Source organism: Microcaecilia unicolor, chromosome 11 (genome assembly GCF_901765095.1).
Source record: "Microcaecilia unicolor chromosome 11, aMicUni1.1, whole genome shotgun sequence".
In the NCBI taxonomy this organism is placed as follows: domain Eukaryota; kingdom Metazoa; phylum Chordata; class Amphibia; order Gymnophiona; family Siphonopidae; genus Microcaecilia; species Microcaecilia unicolor.
In genome coordinates this window covers 63,434,665-63,455,471 of record NC_044041.1, presented here as the reverse complement: position 1 = coordinate 63,455,471, position 20,807 = coordinate 63,434,665, and the positions used below count along the sequence as shown (strand labels likewise).

The 20,807-nt window shown below is 46.3% G+C and overlaps 1 protein-coding gene across 4 annotated transcripts in view; it reads left to right on the top strand.

The window, feature by feature from the left end:
• The window catches only part of RNF185 (ring finger protein 185), a 37,341-nt gene extending 23,245 nt beyond the window's left edge, over window positions 1–14,096 (top strand). For all 4 annotated transcript variants that reach the window (XM_030217387.1, XM_030217388.1, XM_030217386.1 and 1 more), the window contains exon 7: window positions 13,893–14,096. In XM_030217387.1, the coding sequence (XP_030073247.1) occupies window positions 13,893–13,990 (98 nt within the window). In that variant the 3' untranslated portion in view covers window positions 13,991–14,096. The remainder of the gene's footprint in view (window positions 1–13,892) is intronic.
• Window positions 14,097–20,807: the final 6,711 nt, after the last annotated feature.

Genomic DNA, 20,807 nt, shown 5'->3' with positions numbered 1-20,807 from the left:
TTGCTGCTAACACGCTCTGTAGTGCTTGCAATATGCATAGAGAGCTTCCTTCCTTCTGGACTTCATAAGATGTTAACATGTATAGGCATCTTATCCAGTTGTACTTGTAAGTGGCTTTTAATCAGGCCTGTGGCACCCAAAATAATGACAAATATTTCTATATGCTTCTGTCACATTTTCTTGTCTGAGACTGCATCACAGAGTAATCGCTTGGGACTTCCATATCATCATGCTGATCAATCCATAGACTGGTGGGTTGTGTCCATCTACCAGCAGGTGGAGATAGAGAGCAATCCTTTTGCCTCCCTATATGTGGTCATGTGCTGCCGGAAACTCCTCAGTATGTTCTCTATCTCAGCAGGTGGTGGTCACACACAGCAGCAGCTCTGGCTAGGTCTCCAAGCCTAATCTTTAGGTTTTGTTGAGTACCTGGGGTTGAGGGCTCTTCTTGAGCAAGTGCAAACCTGGTGGTGCCAGGTCCCTCCTTTTCTCCCCCCTCCCGCTGGCTCCGTTAAAAAAAAAAAAAAAATTTTGGACGTCCTTTAAGGGCGTTTATTTCAACGTTTATATCAGCGTTTATTGCAGCTGCTCACTGGGACACCAGTTCGTTACAGCTTGGAGCGAGAAGCAGGTAATTTTTACCTTTTTGTAGCGGGCAGGGGGTTCCCCGATCGGTTTCCACGTGGCCTATGGCGTCGGAGGGCGAGGGCGCGAAGAATCGCTCCCCGGACCGTGTGTGCGCTTCTAGCAGGGATGCGGGGGTCTTAAAGCCTGATTCACCCTTTTTGGGCATCAGTTTGGAGGCCGGTCAGTGTCCCGGTTCTTCCTCCGGTGTGGCGGTTTTTCCCGCCATAAACGCCCATCCCCCGCTGCTCGCCCCCACCATTTTGGCCGGCCACTCTGCTCGGACGGCTTCTTCTTGGGCCGCCCTCGAGGTGGGAGACATTAATGCTATGGTCGCCCTTGATTCGGGCGACGGCAAAAAAGCGGCCAAAGTTAAGCGCCGTTCTTCCCGCGCGGCTCCTCGGAGTGTCGCGCCGGACGCCATTTTGGATGCACAGCATGTTTCTCCCCTGCTCTTGCAAGCGCCGGTTGAGGGTGCGTCTAGGGCTGTGGCCCAGGCTGCAGAAGTGCACAGTCTGGGGGGGGTTTCTCCCCAGAGTTCATTTTGCTGCTGCATCAGGCCTTCCTTATGCAAAATGCTGCCCCTGCTCCCTTGTCCGATAAAGGGGATGAGGCCTCCGGAAGCAAACGCCCTCGGGTGGATTTCCAGGCCCTAGAGGATTCTGTCTCCTCTGATGTAGGTGAGGGCAGCGTATCTGAGTTCTCCCAACGGTCCTTTGGGGATTCCTTGGAGGAGACTGATTCCCGCTCGGATGGAGCGGATGACCCCTCTGCAGCACAGATCTTTCGCTCAGAGGATTTGCCCGACCTGTTAGTGCAGGCCATGAGCATTTTGAAGATTTCCTCTCCGGAGGACGTCTCTCCCTCAGCCTCTGTTGGCTCCGCCATTATGCTGGGGACGAAGTGCCCGCCTAGAACCTTCCACGTGCATGATGCCATGCACACCTTGATTTCGGCTCAATGGGATGTCCCGGAAGCGAGCCTCAAAGTGGCTAGGGCTATGTCCCGCCTCTATCCTGTGCCTGAAGGTGAACGGGAGGCCTTTCTTTGGCCTACCGTGGATTCTTTAATCACTGCGGTGACTAAGAAAACGGCATTGCTGGTGGAAGGTGGCACGGCCCTGAAGGACGCCCAATACAGAAGATTGGAGGCGGCTTTAAGGTCGTCCTTTGAGGCGGCTGCCTTAAGTTTGCAGGCCTCAGTTTGCGGCTCCTATGTGGCCAGGGCGTGCCTGACGATTGTGCAGCGGGCTTCCCCCTCGGATCCTTCCTTGAGGGCTGATTGGCCGGTCCTGGAATTGGGCTTGGCCTATTTGGCAGACTTGCTGTATGATGTCTTCAGAGCCTCGGCTAAAGGTATGGCTCAGACAGTCTCTGCACGGCGTTGGCTTTGGCTGAAGCATTGGTCTGCTGACCACGCCTCTAAGTCTCGCCTGGCTAAGTTGCCTTTTAAAGGCAAGCTGCTCTTTGGGGTCGAGCTAGACAAAATTGTGACCGATCTCGGCACGTTTAAGGGCAAGAGGTTACCAGAGGTCAGGGCTCGGGCCAGTGGTGCCCGCCCCGGTTCCTCCAAAGGGCGGTTTCAGGAAGCCCGTCGGTATCGCCCGGGCAAGTCGGGCTCCTCTGCCTCCTCTTCTTTCAAGAGGAACTTCTCCCCCAAGCAGCGTTCCTTTCGCAGAGACCGCCGTCCCGGAGGTGCGCCCTCCGGTCCTCCCCCAGGGTCTCGTACCCAATGACGGGGTCCTGGTCCATGGCCCAGAGCAGATTGGAGGACGCCTGTCCTCGTTTCTGGGCGAGTGGACCAGGGTAACTTCAGACGATTGGGTGCTGGAAGTCATCAGAGACGGCTACAAGCTAGAGTTCTGCCGACCCTTATGAGACGGGTTTGTACTCTCTCCCTGCAAGTCTCCGGTCAAAGCTGTGGCAGTGCAGCAGACTTTGGACAATCTGATCCGCCTGGGTGCGGTCGTTCCGGTGCCAGAAGATCAGCTTGGCAAGGGACGGTACTCCATTTACTTTGTGGTACCAAAGAAAGGAGGTTCGGTACGGCCTATCCTCGACCTTAAAGGGGTCAATCGGGCCTTGAAAGTGCGGCACTTTCGCATGGAGACTCTCCGCTCTGTTATAGCGGCAGTGAAGGCAGGGGAGTACCTGGCATCCTTGGACATCAAGGAAGCTTACTTGCATATTCCCATCTGGCCTCCTCATCAACGCTTTCTACGTTTTGCAGTCCTGGGCCGACACTTCCAGTTCAGAGCCCTCCCGTTTGGGTTGGCTACTGCTCCGCGGACCTTCTCCAAAGTAATGGTGGTCATCGCGGCCTTCCTACGAAAGGAAGGAGTACAAGTCCATTCTTATCTGGACGACTGGTTGATCCGAGCCCCCTCTTATGCAGAGTGCGGCAAAGCTGTGGACCGGGTGATTGCTCTTTTGAGCTCCCTGGGGTGGATCATCAACTGGGAGAAAAGCCAGCTGCGCCCGACTCAGTCCCTGGAGTATCTGGGAGTTCGATTCGACACCCAAGTGGGCAGAGTGTTCCTGCCAGACAATTCGATTGTCAAGCTTCAGGCTCAGGTGGACCAGTTCCTAGCAGCCTCTCCTCTTCGGGCTTGGGACTATGTGCAGCTGTTGGGCTCTATGACGGCCACAATGGAAGTAGTGCCCTGGGCCAGGGCTCATATGAAACCACTACAACGCTCTCTGCTGCAGCGCTGGACTCCAGTGTCGGAGGATTATGCTGTGCGCCTTCCCTTGGACCCAGCGGTGCGTAAGGCGCTGAGCTGGTGGCTGAGGACAGACAAGTTGTCTGCAGGAATGCCTCTTGTGACCCCGGAGTGGATTGTCGTCACGACGGACGCCTCTTTGACGGGCTGGGGAGCCCACTGCTTGGGAAGGACAGCGTAGGGGCTCTGGTCTCCTGCAGAGGCAAAGTGGTCTATCAACCTCCTGGAACTCAGAGCCATTCGGTTGGCGCTTTTGGAGTTTCTCCCGGTACTAGCGTTGAAGCCAGTACGGGTCCTGTCGGACAATGCCACGGCTGTGGCCTATGTCAATCGCCAGGGAGGTACCAAGAGCGCCCCTCTAGCCAAGGAGGCCATGAATCTATGCCAGTGGGCGGAAGCGAACCTGGAACAGCTGTCGGCGGCCCACATTGCGGGAGTCATGAATGTCAAGGCGGACTTTCTCAGTCGCCATACCTTGGATCCCGGAGAGTGGCAGTTATCGGCTCAGGCGTTCTTGGACATCACAAAGCGCTGGGGCCAGCCGAGCCTAGATCTGATGGCGTCATCGGCCAATTGCCAAGTGCCACGCTTTTTCAGCAGAGGACGGGACCCTCGATCTCTGGGAGTAGATGCTCTTCTCCAACAGTGGCCGACACAGGAGCTTCTCTATGTGTTCCCGCCCTGGCCTATGTTGGGCAGGGTACTAGACCGGGTGGCAAAGCATCCGGGCCGGATAATCCTGGTGGGTCGGGACTGGCCCAGACGTCCCTGGTATGCGGACTTGATCAGGCTCTCAGTGGTCGACCCTCTGCGGCTGCCAGTGGAGCAGGGCCTGTTGCATCAGGGTCCCGTGGTGATGGAGGATCCCTCCCCCTTTGGTCTTACGGCCTGGCTATTGAGCGGCAGCGTCTGAGGAAGAAGGGCTTCTCAGACAAGGTCATCGCCACTATGCTGAGAGCGAGGAAGCGCTCTACTTCTACTGCTTACGCCAGGGTTTGGCGTACCTTTGCATCGTGGTGTGAAGCAGGCTCACTTTCTCTCTTCACTGCTCCAATTTCTTCAGTGTTGGCGTTCCTGCAAGAAGGTCTGGAGAAAGGCCTGTCGCTCAGTTCCCTTAAAGTCCAGGTAGCGGCTCTGGCTTGCTTCAGGGGCCGCCTGAAGGGTACTTCCCTGGCTTCGCAGCCAGATGTGGTGCGTTTTCTCAAGGGAGTTAATCACCTGCGCCCTCCTCTGCACTCAGTGGTGCCTGCGTGGAATCTCAATCTGGTGCTAAGAGCCTTGCAGAAACCGCCTTTTGAACCCTTGGCAAGGGCATCTCTGAAAGACCTGACGTTGAAAGCAGTCTTTTTGGTGGCTATCACTTCAGCCAGAAGAGTTTCCGAGCTCCAGGCGCTATCATGTCGAGAGCCTTTTCTTCAGTTCACTGAGGCAGGAGTGTCTATTTGCACAGTGCCTTCCTTCCTGCCCAAGATTGTTTCTCGCTTCCATGTGAATCAGCAGCTCTGTCTCCCATCCTTTCGTAGGGAGGACTACCCAGAGGAGTACTCTGCTCTCAAATATCTAGATGTGAGACGAGTCATCATCAGATACTTGGAAGTGACTAATGATTTCCGGAAGTCAGATCATCTGTTTGTCCTGTTTGCAGGTCCTCGTAAGGGTCTGCAGGCTGCTAAGCCTACAGTGGCAAGATGGGTCAAGGAAGCCATTGCAGCGGCTTATGTGGCCGCGGGGAAGGTGCCGCCTATCCAGCTGAAGGCTCACTCCACTAGAGCTCAGGCGGCCTCGAGGGTAGAGGCCGGGTCCGTCTCCTTGGAAGAGATTTGCAAGGCGGCAACTTGGGCATCGGCCCATACCTTCTCCAGGCATTACCGCTTGGCTGTGGCTGCTCGGGCGGAGGCCCGGTTTGGGGCTTCAGTGTTGCGGTCAGGGATTTCAATGTCCCACCCTGGGTGAGTACTGCTTCGGTACATCCCACCAGTCTATGGATTGATCAGCATGATGATATGGAAGGTAAAATTATGTATCATACCTGATAATTTTCTTTCCATTAATCATAGCTGATCAATCCATAGCCCCTCCCAGATATCTGTACTGTTTATATTCTGGTTGCATTTCAGGTTCAAGTTTAGTCTTCAGTTCCTGTTCAGGAGGACTTCGTGTTCAAGTTTTTTCAATTGGATTCTTCAAGAGTTGAGACGAGTTTGTGTTACAGTGAGCTGCTGCATTCCTCTCCCCTCCGTTTTACGGGGCTGGATTGAGACCTAAATTCTGCCGGCGCTCCCTCCCGCTTCGTGCGGCTGTAGGGCAGCTTTGTACCCCTCCCGCTTCGGCGGTGTTAGGGTCAGTCAGCTCCTCTTGCGGTTGCAGGATAAGCCAGATCCCCCCGCATTGGCGGGGTGGTGTCCCTCCCCCGCTCCGCGGGGATGAGCTGGACGGATTCCCCTCCCCCACTTGTGTGGGGAGGAGCTGGGTTAATTCCCCTCCCCCGTTTCGGCGGTGGTGAGCTGGGCAGAGTGTCCCTTTGTGGGTGTAATTCTCTAAGTGCTGAGTCCTGCGGATGGAGCTTTGATATCGACATACTGAGGAGTGTCCGGCAGCACATGACCACATATAGGGAGGCAAAAGGATTGCTCTCTATCTCCACCTGCTGGTAGATGGACACAACCCACCAGTCTATGGATTGATCAGCTATGATTAATGGAAAGAAAATTATCAGGTATGATACATAATTTTACCTTACACCTCTATGGTCAGTTCTGTTCTGATAGTTTTTCTTTTTTACTACTATGTCTGGTTTCCTAGCATTTCATTTTTTATCAGTTGGTGTCGGAATGTCCAGGTGATCATAACATCATCAGTTTCCGTACTTCTCTAAGGGGGGTCTTTTACTAAATCTTAGCTCGAGTTGTCTTCAGCAGGGCCTGTAGGAATAAAATGGACCCTGCTGTAGATAACTCGAGCTAAGGTTTAGTAGAAGACCCCCTAACGGTTGTGATCTCAGTACATCAATATTGTAATAACTGCAAAGTTATTAGTAAATGAGGTGTGCCACCTTGTAAGTGCCTTTCTGGATAGAAATTTTCTGCCATCAGAACTTCATAGCCAACCATGTGATGTGTGGACGTTTCAAGCGCTCTCTCTCTCTTTTTTTTTTTTTTGCAACAGACATCTTTAGATTCTGTATCAGTTTTTGTAAACCATCTGGTCTGTAATCCTCTGTCCTGGGCTGCAATTATCAATCGCTCATCCTTAGGTTTTTAAGTTCAAAAATGGACATATGAATGGTTAAGGAGAGGTGGTCAATGGATAGTTCTTGATGGAACTCTTTAGTAAACTTCCTGCTGTATTACTTATGTATTTGCCACTTAATTTTCCTAATTTTCTGATCTAATTACGTGAAGAGTTTTTTTTTTTTTTCCTTCCTTTGAAATTTCTGTTGCTTCCTTTCCTTTTGATTCTGGTGGATTCTCACTCCTTCTACTCATCAAAATGCTTGTTCAAAAATTCGCTATTTGGGGGTTCAGATACCCTAGAGGTTAACGGATTTATTTGCTGTTATTTATCTGGTTCTCCAGAAGGCAATATACAGAGGACCTAGACTGTTGGAAGACCATTGGCCTTTCATGGTTTGGGAGGATTGCAACAGTTAAGATGAATGTTCTTCCGTGTTTATTGTACTTGTTCCAGGTACTTCCCATAAGGTTTCCCCTCTCCTTTCTGACAAATATTCCAGATTGTTTGGTCCGTTTTATTTGGAATGAGAAACGCCCGCACTTGCCTAGGTCCTTTTTATATAAACGTAAGTCGGAGGGAGGGTTGGGAGTACCTAATTTGTATTGGTATTATTGTTCAGTTCAATCTCGACCTGCAATTGAGTGGTTTCATAAAGCGGATCATAAACTGGATATATATAGAGCAGCATCTAATGGGGCATCGTCGGCTGGGGCATTTAATGTGACTACCAGCGAAGCATAGGGATATTGCGGGGCGGATTCCACCTACAGTGTTGGCTACTTTTCACTATTGGGACTCACTATTTGCAGCTAATAGCACTCAATTGTCTAAGCATACTCCGATAGCGGATAACCCATTATTTTTACCAGGTATGGGGCTGACTACATTTCAGAGGTGGGCACAGAGGGTTTGGCCACTTGGGGGCAGTTATACGAGGAGGGGGACTATGTTTCCTTTGAGACTCTGTTACATAAGTACATAAGTAGTGCCATACTGGGAAAGACCAAAGGTCCATCTAGCCCAGCATCCTGTCACCGACAGTGGCCAATCCAGGTCAAGGGCACCTGGCACGCTCCCCAAACGTAAAAACATTCCAGACAAGTTATACCTAAAAGTGCGGAATTTTTCCAAGTCCATTTAATAGCGGTCTATGGACTTGTCCTTTAGGAATCTATCTAACCCCTTTTTAAACTCTGTCAAGCTAACCGCCCGTACCACGTTCTCCGGCAACGAATTCCAGAGTCTAATTACACGTTGGGTGAAGAAAAATTTTCTCCGATTCGTTTTAAATTTACCACACTGTAGCTTCAACTCATGCCCTCTAGTCCTAGTATTTTTGGATAGCGTGAACAGTCGCTTCACATCCACCCGATCCATTCCACTCATTATTTTATACACTTCTATCATATCTCCCCTCAGCCGTCTCTTCTCCAAGCTGAAAAGCCCTAGCCTTCTCAGCCTCTCTTCATAGGAAAGTCGTCCCATCCCCACTATCATTTTCGTCGCCCTTCGTTGTACCTTTTCCAATTCTACTATATCTTTTTTGAGATACGGAGACCAGTACTGAACACAATACTCCAGGTGCGGTCGCACCATGGAGCGATACAACGGCATTATAACATCCGCACACCTGGACTCCATACCCTTCCTAATAACACCCAACATTCTATTCGCTTTCCTAGCCGCAGCAGCACACTGAGCAGAAGGTTTCAGCGTATCATCGACGACGACACCCAGATCCCTTTCTTGATCCGTAACTCCTAACGCGGAACCTTGCAAGACGTAGCTATAATTCGGGTTCCTCTTACCCACATGCATCACTTTGCACTTGTCAACATTGAACTTCATCTGCCACTTGCACGCCCATTCTCCCAGTCTCGCAAGGTCCTCCTGTAATCGTTCACATTCCTCCTGTGACTTGACGACCCTGAATAATTTTGTGTCATCGGCGAATTTAATTACCTCACTAGTTATTCCCATCTCTAGGTCATTTATAAATACATTAAAAAGCAACGGACCCAGCACAGACCCCTGCGGGACCCCACTAACTACCCTCCTCCACTGAGAATACTGGCCACGCAATCCTACTCTCTGCTTCCTATCTTTCAACCAGTTCTTAATCCATAATAATACCCTACCTCCGATTCCATGACTCTGCAATTTCTTCAGGAGTCTTTCGTGCGGCACTTTGTCAAACGCCTTCTGAAAATCCAGATATACAATATCAACCGGCTCCCCATTGTCCACATGTTTGCTTACCCCCTCAAAAAAATGCATTAGATTGGTGAGGCAAGACTTCCCTTCACTAAATCCGTGCTGACTTTGTCTCATCAGTCCATGTTTTTGTATATGCTCTGCAATTTTATTCTTAATAATAGCCTCCACCATCTTGCCCGGCACCGACGTCAGACTCACCGGTCTATAATTTCCCGGATCTCCTCTGGAACCCTTCTTAAAAATCGGAGTAACATTGGCTACCCTCCAGTCTTCCAGTACTACACTCGATTTTAGGGACAGATTGCATATTTCTAACAGTAGCTCCGCAAGTTCATTTTTTAGTTCTATTAATACTCTGGGATGAATACCATCAGGTCCCGGTGATTTACTACTCTTCAGCTTGCTGAACTGACCCATTACATCCTCCAAGGTTACAGAGAATTTGTTTAGTTTCTCCGACTCCCCCGCTTCAAATATTCTTTCCGGCACCGGTGTCCCCCCCAAATCCTCCTCGGTGAAGACCGAAGCAAAGAATTCATTTAATTTCTCCGCTACGGCTTTGTCCTCCTTGATCGCCCCTTTAACACCATTTTCGTCCAGCGGCCCAACCGACTCTTTGGCCGGTTTCCTGCTTTTAATGTATCTAAAAAAATTTTTACTATGTATTTTGCTTCCAACGCTAATTTCTTCTCAAAGTCCTTTTTTGCCCTCCTTATCTCTGCTTTGCATTTGGCTTGGCATTCCTTATGATCTATCCTGTTACTTTCAGTTGGTTCTCTTCTCCACTTTCTGAAGGATTGTTTTTTGGCTCTAATGATTTCCTTTATCTTACTGTTTAGCCACGCCGGCTGACGTTTAGTCTTTTTTCCCTTTTTTCTAATACGTGGAATATATTTGTCCTGAACCTCCAGGATGGTGTTTTTAAACAGCATCCATGCCTGATGCAAGTTTTTTACTCTGCGAGCTGCTCCTTTCAGTCTTTTTTTCACCATTTTTCTCATTTTGTCGTAATCACCTTTTCTATAGTTAAACGCTAGCGTACTTGATTTCCTAGTTTCACTTCCTTCAATGCCAATATCAAAACCGATCATATTATGATCACTGTTATCAAGCGGCCCTCGTATCGTTACCCCCTGCACTAGATCATGAGCACCACTAAGGACTAAGTCTAGTATTTTTCCTTCTCTTGTCGGCTCCTGAACTAGCTGTTCCATGAAGCTGTGTCCGGGGGAATTGTTATGTGTACACTCAATTGAAACATTTTTTACAAACCCCAATCTATAGGTCGTGTATTGTGAGGGATGATTCCTATTTAGAGGATTTATGTGAGGACTCCAAGAGCACTCGGGGGCTGATTACATGTTTGTATGGTTATTTGGCTAGACGTATTAAACCCTATAATCTTCATAGGTTGAATTGGGAAAAGGAATTGGGTTTTGCATTATCAGCTGATGACTGGTTGGTTGTGGAGAGAGCACTCTTGAAATCCTCATTAGCTGTTGCTCTGAAGGAAAATGCAATTAAGGTATTTTGTCGTTGGTATCTTACCCCAGTGAGACTACATCATATGTTTCCCAATGAGTCTCCTAATTGGTGGAGGGGGTGTTTGGTTCCGGAAACGATGGGTCATATCTGGTGGCTGTGTCCTAAAGCTCGAGCTTATTGGAGGGCGGTACAGTCTTGACTCCAGTTATGGCTGGGCAGGGTAGTGCAGTGGCATCCGGCTGTGTTTTTGCTAGGTAGGAAACCATTGGGGCTTACTCTTCACCAGTCATTGTTAGTGCGACATGCCATGCATGCTGCTCGTTTAAATCTGGCGCAGCACTGGAAAATGAAAGTGGTTCCTCCATTAGTTCGTTGGATTTCTAGAATGTGGTATATCTGTGAGATGGAACGTCTGACGGCTGTGAAGAGGAAGACTTTACATAGATGGGAATTGGTGTGGGAACCCTTTTTGAAATCTTGTTCTGCTTGAAGGAGAGCTTGTTTTAGGTTTATCTGTTATAGGGAGGGTGGTATTGGGGGAGGGGGAGGGGGATCCTGGTGGGGTTAAAACTCTTATTATTAAAATATGGAGGTTGGATCTGTTTTTGATACCTGTATTGAGATTCACACAGTGTAGCAAGTTATGTTTTTGCATTGTACTTTTTCTATTTGCTGTACTGGTGTTTATACAATAAACAGTCTCTACAAATTAAAAAAAAATGTTTGTTCAAGTTTAATGATGGAGATGGATTCTAGATATTTGCTTTATTTCAGCATTTTTTGTGCATTTGGATCTGATGATGTTCTAAGTCAGTCTGGAGGCCTATGATAGTAGCTTAATAGGTATAATCTTTCTGTGAGACCCATTCCTCCTTCAGCTCAAGGAATGTACAGTCTTTGCATACACTGATTGTTATAAATGACCTCTTGGGCACTGAGGAGTTTTCTCATTCGTACATCCAGTTTTTCAGTGTCCTATGTGTGTCAGTTGAGGCTTCAATGAGGTGTGCTTCCTCCCAGCAGTGTCCTGTGAGTGTCAGCTGTGAATTCAGCATAGGATGTGCCTCCTCCCCCTTTTATCACATCCAGTGCTCCATATGATCTGCCTTTAGTCTGTGTGGACAGTAAATCAAATATATGAATAAATTGGGTTGGTGTGTGGGAACTGAATAATGGAAGTGGAGGATTTTAACTGACATTGCAAGTAATATACCATAAACCAAAACTAGCAGTACTGTGGTGTCTATATTGAAAAGGGGGAAAAGTCTCAACTGTTGCGGCAACAATTCACAAAAATTGGTTGCACGCAAAAAAAGTCATCATCGACTAAAAAAAACCCCGTAACTTTTTACATTTTTTTTTTAATATATTTATTTATTTCAATATTTAAACAAGCATAAACCTGTTTATGAAACACAGCAATACTATGTCAAATAAAATATACAAATAATCATCAAAATAAATGTCATGCTTCCTTAGACCACAAAAATGCACTTGAGGGGGGCAAAATGAATAGAGAAGATTCTTAATCATAAATAATTATCTTTAAGTAGGCTGCATGTCTCTCGTTTACTTCTTAGCTTTTCAGTTGTTTCATCTCTATGAATGATTTGAGCCGTTCCGGCGAATAAAACACATATTTTGTCATTCCCAGTTTTACAATGCATTTGCATGGGTATGCTAGAAAAAAGGAACCCCCCACTTCTAGTGTCCCTTTTTTCAAAGCCAAAAATGCTTTTCTTTTCATCTGGGTCTGTTTTGTGACATCAGGGTAAATCCATACTCTCTCCCCTCCAAAGGGGGATTTTGCATTTTTAAAGTACAGTCTCATTACAGAGTTCAAATCCTGTTCAAACACAAATGATACTAATAAAGTAGTTCTTTGAGTTACATTTTCCAAAGATTGTTCAAGTAAAAGTGAGATGTTATTCAAGTCTATTTGGCCTTCACCCTCGTTTCCAGGTCTTCCCACTTCCCCTTTGGAAATTTCAATGTAGTAAATTTTATTTATTAAAGGCATAGCTTCTATAGGAAATTTCAAATTTTCTTTAAGATATCTCTTAAATAAATCTAATGGGGGAATTCCCGGGGATTTAGGAAAGTTCAAGACCCGAAGATTTAGGCGTCTGTTATAGTTCTCAATAAATTCTATTTTCCGTCTCATCTCTGTGTTATCTTTAATTGCTGATATTTTATAATCTTGTAGCTGTTCCAAATCTTTTTCTACTTTAGTTATTTTCTGTGTGAACTCTTGTTTCACTGTGTCCACCACGTTTTTTATCTCATCAAATTTCCCACAAAGAAACTGCAACTCACCCGATGTCTTTTGAAGGATATTTTCCATTTTATTCAACTTAGCCCAGATCATTCCGAGATTCACCTCCGATGATGTTTCTTGAGGACAAGCCTCAACGTTTGGCGTCTCTTTCGGCAGCCCTGGGCCCTCATTTGGTGGCCTCTCTATCTTGCTTCCAATGGCAGAGTACGCCATCTCCTTGGCTGTCTTCGACGCCGGACAAGGAGGGAGTACTTGTGTTGATGGCGATAGGGAGACTTCCTCTCCCCGTGAAGTTTCCTCTTCTCCAGTCAACGCCACAAGGGGATCCCTCTCCCGCATTTCTTGAGAGACGCCGGAGAAAAAACGCTCTATTTTCGGTTGTATTGGCGTCAAGGTAGTGGGAGGCGAGGGCAACCGTTTCACCACTCCTTTCTGCTTCGTATGCGGCATATTCAGGTAAGTTTGATAGAAAGTTTGTTCCCCGAAAATAACCGAGCGTTTCGCTACCGGTCAGCATGAGGCCATCTTGAAACGCCCCCGACCACTTTTTACATTTTTAGATTTTTTAGGGTCTCTCTCTCTCTCTCTCTCTCTCTCTCTCTATATATATATATATATAGATATATATATACTTAAATCTCACAGACTCTGTTTATGCATCATTTCCTCTTAAATCGCAATCTTTCATAAAGTGCATAAATACATTTTTTTGTTGTTTTGTTACATTTGTACCCCGCGCTTTCCCACTCATGGCAGGTTCAATGCGGCAGGCAATGGAGGGTTAAGTGACTTGCCCAGAGTCACAAGGAGCTGCCTGTGCCGGGAATCGAACTCAGTTCCCCAGGACCAAAGTCCACCACCCTAACCACTAGGCCATTTATCTTTGAATTATGTGCTCCAGCTTGCGTGTTGATTCCAACGGTCCCGTTTCGGTATTCTTCCTCAGGGAACCATACCGCAATGATTACTGATGCTTCACACTGGAGATTTCATCAACTAACATCCCCCTTTTCCATATAGACACCACAGTACTGCTAGTTTTGGTTTTTGAGTTATCATTATTAGTGAGCAGTAAGGTTGATCTGTGTATGATATTTTGAATTAATATACCATGCCATACTTTGTATTGTTAGTTGAATATTTTTACTGCTGTAATTGCCTATTGCTCATGTTTGATCTATTCTTACTGTACACAGCCTTGAGTGAATTCCTTCAAAAAGGCGGTAAATAAATCCTAATAAATAAATAAAATAAAATATGCAGCACAAGTGGAGAGCACAGTGCCAGTCTGAACCACTCTCATAGGCTAATGCTGTTGTTCTTGTTTTCCAGCTGTTCCAGGGACCCCTTTATATGTAGATGAGCAGTTCCTATCCCGTCTCTTCCTGTTTGTGGCCTTGGTGATTATGTTCTGGTTGCTGATTGCATAGATGGACATTCTGCAAAAGTCAGCACTTGAAAACTGGGAGCTGAATGCAAACCCTTCTCATATCCCAGCAGTGGACCAGAGAATCTGCTGGCATCAGAAAAAAAAAACGAGGCTCTCAGCTGTAGAGCGGACACCAGATTCCAGCAAATTCAGAGCGAAAGGACTGAAGATGAAAAGAGTACTAGAGGTCAACAGCATTTAGACTCCTGTGGCATTTTTCAAGAAATACTGAGACAGGTTGATGTAAGGATTTACTGCTTCTGTCTTCAATAAAGTTATCTGGTGTTTTCCCTTTCCCTCTTCAATATTAGCTCCTGCAGTTCCAGCCTATCTCAGCAGGAGGTGTTGTAGAGAATGGTGCAGGAGCATTGGCTCTGAGGGGGAAGAGAAGGGAGAGCTCACAGCTCTTACAATCTCAGCTGTCTAGGGAATGGGGTGGGAGTATTTTCCAAAATTATCTACATCCTTTATTATGAAACAGAGAAGCCCCTTGTTACAAGAGACTGCTGCTGCTTCCTTTTCCTGAATTAACTTCTAGCTCCTGAAAGTTTATTTGGGCAAGTTAACGTTTTTTTTTTTGTTGTTGTTGTTTTGGATATTAAGGAACTGTTTTAATTTTTTTGAAATTGGACCAACTTCATAAATTGATTCTCAGTGGCATATGACTTCATCTGGTGTCCCAGTGATGGAAGTGGGACTGACACCAGATCTTTGCAGAGAGATCTTGTTGGTAGGAGGAGTTTGCCTTTACTTGCTTCCCTTCTGCTGAGATGCATTGCTGCAGTGCCAGTCATGTTTCTACTAACACAGTGTGATGTACTGAGAATGGAAAGTCAGATTGGTGCCATGTTAATCCAAAACTTGACATGAAGGTACCACAAAGAGAAAAATGCTGAAAACTGATTATTTCTACCTTGGCACTGGTGTGGATCTTTCAGAATCATTTGGAGCATAGCAGCACACAGAACGGTTTTCTAAGGCTTGATGCTATGTGCAGGAATGTTCGTCTGGATCACCACGGCGGTGGGATGAGGAGAGGGGGAGAGGAGAAAACTGAACAAGGTTTAGTATGTCTAGGAGCCATTGCCAGTCCCTAAGGTTGAAACATTGCACCCTGGAACAGTGGTTCTCAACCCAGTCCCCCAGTTAGGTTTTCAGGATACTTATAATAAATTTGCATGGGATATATTTGCATACAGTGAAAGACAGTGCATGCAAATGTAACTTATGCATATTCATTGTAGATGTCCTGAAAACCAGACTGGTTGGGTGTGTCCTAAAGACTGAGCTGAGAATCCCTGCTGTAGGGGGAGGACTCAGGTTTGTAAAGGTATAAATTGAATGGTTTACCTTTTTCATCAGTTTATTGATTGATCTGATCACTGATTGGTTGGAATTTCAGACATGGACATGCCTGTCATGTTTTATGGTTACTGCCATGTTTTGAGATTTTATGTGAATTACAATAAAGTTAATATTTAAGATATTGTGAAGTTCAGTGCTCTCTTCCATGAACTCAGTAGTTGAGTACAGAGGCTTGATGGCTCAGTAGCAGTGCTGTGCACTATGAGAAAACTATGGATTCAGTTCTTGGGCTGGCACAAATATCTGCTATGGTAAAAGGAGATATTTGGCTTCCTTTCTTTAGGACCAGTGCAGAAAGCTATTGTGAAGCAAACTGTGGGGTTTACATGAAAATTATTGTGCAGGTGTTAACTCGTAAACATGACCACACATTGCATTAAAATGAATGTAAGTGCGGTCATTACCAATTCCGCAGCAATGCAAACAAAAGCTTTTTACAAGATCAGCAGCAGAGTAAAAAGGTAGGTTGAGAAGAATGATGTCTAGCGGTGCCCCCTCTCTTTCCCCAACCCAACCCCTCAGCCCCAATAGCTTTCTGCATTGGTCCCTGGTGCCTTAGGCAGGAGCATGTGGGCATCACTCCCACCTTCTGTTAAGGTATGCCGTGGAGGGGCCCCGGGGTGGTGCGAGGGTAACCTAGACACCAGGTATTTGAATTTTTAAGTCGGGAGGAAGGGGAGCAACTAGATACCAGTGAATTCTTCTTTTGAAGCAGAGGGGAGGGTTGGGGAGTGAGCACTAGACTACCAGGCTGGGTCAGAGGGGAAAAGGAGATGGCCTACCCGACTACCAGGTGGGAAGGGAACAATGGATTTTACTGACAGTTTTTTTTTTTTTTTTTAAATGTCCCTATTTCAGTATGTGAGCCAGTCACCGGTCATTCACCAATAGACACCATGAGCTGCGGATTACTAGCCTGACTTTTAAGATGGCAGTAATTTTAATGGCGTTAAATTCTACATGTTTTTGTTGGTTTAACTGTGGTATTTGAGTGGTCAGTCATCAATAAAAACCATTGAAACATAAAGATGGTATAATTTGCATGCTCATTCCTTACAGCATGCCACGGTATTTCTTTTTTATTTTCTAATTTCATGATAGAAGTCATGAGGCTTTGAAACTTCATCACCTGTCTTGATTTAGTCAACAATGCCTAGTTTCAGTATACAATATGGTTAATCCATCTATTTCTTAGCGTCGGTTTACACTGTTCTGAAGCAGGTGATGCTCTCTGGAATAATCGAGTATTTTTCTCTACCTTCCAGCAGGTGGTAGGTTTTCCTGTGGTGCTCTGTCCTTGGCCTTGCTCTCCGCTATGCTGGCTGCGGCCGCACAGTGCGGTAAAGCCTAATGGCCACTCCCAGGTCACAGTCTCAGGGGCCGTACCTGATTGAGCTTGGAGCTTGGCTCCACAGTAGAGAGTTGCACAGGGACAGAAATCTTACCCATCTCCGCCCGTCCCTGCTAGACTCTTACCCGTCCCCACTGGAATCTTACCCATCCTCACTTGTCCCAGGAAGAATTTAACCCATCCCCACCCATCCCTGTAAGAATTTAATGGTACATAAAAGAAAATTCCAGTCAGCTCCCTAGTCTGTCTCTGGTTTGAGCCACAGCACTGTAGGCAAGGAAGGAATGGAAGTTGAAACTTGGAACACTGGTGTGCACATGTAAGATTTGTCTCTGATTTACTGGCACTATGTGCTGAGAGGTCACCACATGCATGCGCCAATAGGTCAGGTGACATATGATGCTCATGCCTGTGTCAGAGCTGAGGTCTGCGCATCAGCCCGGGAGCAAAGAGGATTAATTGTAACATAGTAAGTGACAGCAAATAAAGACCTGAATGGTCCATCCAGTCTGCCCAATAGTCACACTCATTATCAATTCATAATTAAATCAACGAGTGTGATATATACTTGATTATGGTCTTTCTTTGGTGTTTCTGGAACATAGACCATAGAAGCCTATCTGGCCCAATCCTTATGTTCCAACTGCTGGAGTTGCCGTTGAAGCCCACTCCAGTCTGTCTTCTCATTTGTGGGACATAGACTGTTAGTCTGTCCAGCACTGTCCTCATGTTCCAACCGCTGAAGTTGAGTCTAAGCCCTTTCCAGCCCATCCTAAAATAGATTGCCATGTATGAGACACAGACCATACAAGTCTGCCTGGTATCAGCCCTAGTTCATCACAGCCAGAGTCGCCATCTAAGCGTCACTTGACACATCCACACACATGCAGCCATTTAAGATTAGTTTTTTTATAACTTCCATTTTCTAATTAGAGATCCTCTGTGTTCATCCCACACCTTTTTGAATTCCGTCATCATCGGTAGGCTGGCTAGCTCCTGGCCAGCTCTGACCTTTCCCACCCCTTTTGCCTGGACAATTCCTGCCCTAAGTGTTGCCTGGCTGATCACTTCTACAATGCCAAATTAGAGCCTCCATCTAAGGATCACGCATGTAGATAGCTCCGGCTACCTAAGCTGGTAAACGACTGGAATTAACCAACTGACCAAAGATTCTTGGCTTGAAATTATTATTGTTTATTAAAATCCTATTAGCTACTACTGCTTTTATTGCATTAGATTGCAATACTGATTGCACTAGATTGCAATATTGATTATACTGAATACCATTATTGTTTGTTAAATTCCTATTAGCTACCACTGCTTTAATTGCATTAGATTGCATTTTACTACATTTTACTATTAATTCTAAGTTTTACCAGTCATACTACCCTAAACTGTTTAGCCTTTAGTTTGCCACTAGCTTTACTGTATTATACAAATCAACGGCAAAATGATTATTACCAAATTGACCGTAATATTGTATTCCCTATCCTTGATCTCTTACGTATTGACAATCACTCCCGTAGAAAGCACAATACCCATAATACTTAATCCTTACAGATTACCTAAATATAATACCCCTCACCAGAAAAATAATTACCAATTAAAAGGAAAATCTACTTCTCACGGTTACAACCAATTTAAAGGAAAGAAAGGACAAAATAGATACCAAGAGGATAGAGAACTAATAAAAATTAATACATCTTCGACCCTTACTGAATTCTATCAACCAATCCAACCGGGATATATAAATGCCAGGTCAGCAGGCAATAAAACAACTACTATAACAGACTTGATCGTTTCAGATAATCATGGTCTTCTTTTTATAAGTGAGACCTGGATTCATGATCCTAAAGACCCAATTATTCTTGACTTGTGCCCCCCTGGTTATAAAATTACCCACTGGACAAGGAATGGTAAAAGAGGAGGATGTATAGTTATAATCCATAGATCCCACTGTACTGTTACTACCATAACCGAATCAATACTTCCCCAACTCGAAATAGTCTCAGTCAGAATTAATCACATTAACCTACTTGACCACCTCAATGTATTTCTGTTTTACAGACCTCCTGGAAACTGGCTTGATTGTCAAACACATTTTATGGACTTCATATCGAATGCATGTCTATCAACCTCTAACCTTATTATAATAGGAGATATTAATCTCCATCTTGAAAACTCTATTAATGTACTTGAATATATGGATCTTTTCCTATTATGGGATCTTCACTGGCCAAATATGGAACCAACCCATATTAAAGGACACACACATAAATTCTCTTCAGACCTAAATCTTCTATTATCATCTACAAAATGGACAGCTGTACCATGGTCTGATCATTACAAATTAAATCTTCTCCAATGGCGCAGAAATGACACACTATATTAAAGAACGCTTATCATATACCACAAGAGGTCAAATTAATCCGGTTACACTTTGGCAACTATTTTACACTGACGAATGGTCATCTCAAACGGACTCTTATTCACGTTCTTCAAGATTAGGACAACAGGTGCAGAAGCATTTTAGACAACATAGCACCATTACAAACTAGAACCTCACACAGAAAAAACTCTATACCATGGTTTAATGAAGAACTGAAAAAATTAAAAACCCAAGTTAGAAGGTTAGAACGAGCATGGAATAAAAAGAAAGACGACTCCACATTCAATGCTTGGAAACATCTGCAAAGAAAATACAAATATACTATTAGACGAACCAAAAGAGCATACTACAAAACTAAAATTGGGCCAGACCACAATAATACACATAAACTCTTCCAACTAGTGAGCAAATTATTAGATACCACACCGATTACTGCTAATAGCACAAATATCCCTTCAGCTGATAATCTTGCAAATTACTTCAAAGAGAAAATTGTTAAGCTACGACTCACTTTACCCGCGATGGGCGGGAAATTGGTCCGCGCACACGTGCCAGAAGACTCTGGCAAAACTTCTTTAATATTTTGCTTGTAAAATGCCGATTCCTGGGCCGACGCGGACGTTGACCCACATGTGAGAACAAGCAGCCTACTCGTCGAAGCCATTTTTCCTTCCATGTCATCGAAGACACCCAGCGGCTTCAAATGTTGTACTCGGTGCAACCGGAGCATCTCAGGTACCGATACCCACGCCTGGTGTATCCAGTGCCTTGGGCCCGACCATAGCCCAGCCACTTGTAGTCTGTGTCTTCGTATGAAGAAATGGACCCAATCGTCTTGAGAAGCCCAACGAGAAAAGCTTTTTGGGGCTCGGTCCGGTCCTTTGACGTCGACATTGACTTCGAGGGAAGCATGGACGTCGGGAGCAGAGGTAATGGCTGCTGAAAGACCTATTCGCGCTGGGAGCAGTGAGACATCGAGTGGGTCTCCACCTGCCTTGAGGACTCCTGCTATGCAGGCCCCCCGGGACCGACCTTCGTCGGACCCGGCCCCTAGGAGGTGTGAGGATTCCACATCCTCCTCATTGGTACCGAAGAGTCTCGATGACATGCGTCAGGCGAAGAAGCACCATCATCGTTCTTCGACACACGTTGCTGGGAGCTCCAGGGTGTCGAGGGAATCGGCACCCAAGAAGCGTCGACGCCGAGAGGATCGCTCCCCCTCTATTCAGGAGGTGCCGATGCATCGGTCTTCTGGCAGCCCGGTACCTGCTCCCGAGCCTCGAGAGATTCTGCCACTGGCTCCTTTACCGACCCCGCAGCTTTGTCCGACGGCGGCTCTCGACGAGAGCATCAGGGCCCTGCTTCCAGAACTTCTGGAAGGATTGCTGCGCCAGTCTGCTTCGGTGTCGGGGGTGTTTGCTCCTTCCATACTGTCTGCTGCAGCGGCATCTGGCCCTTCGCCTGTGGTGAGGTCCCCGACCTTGGTGCCGCCTGTGGCATCGGTGTCGGCTGCCACCCAGGTCGACTCCCCTTCGACGTCGGTGGAGGAAGCTTCACCGGAGTCCAGGTAGGCGTCAACTTTTTGGCACTGCCATCGAGGACATCGTTCCTTGGCGTGGAAGCAGGCTAAGTTTCGGACTGCTCTGAGGGATGTCTTGTCCGATACTGAAGATGAGCGTTCGTGGGAGGAAGAGGAAGATCCCAGGTACTTTT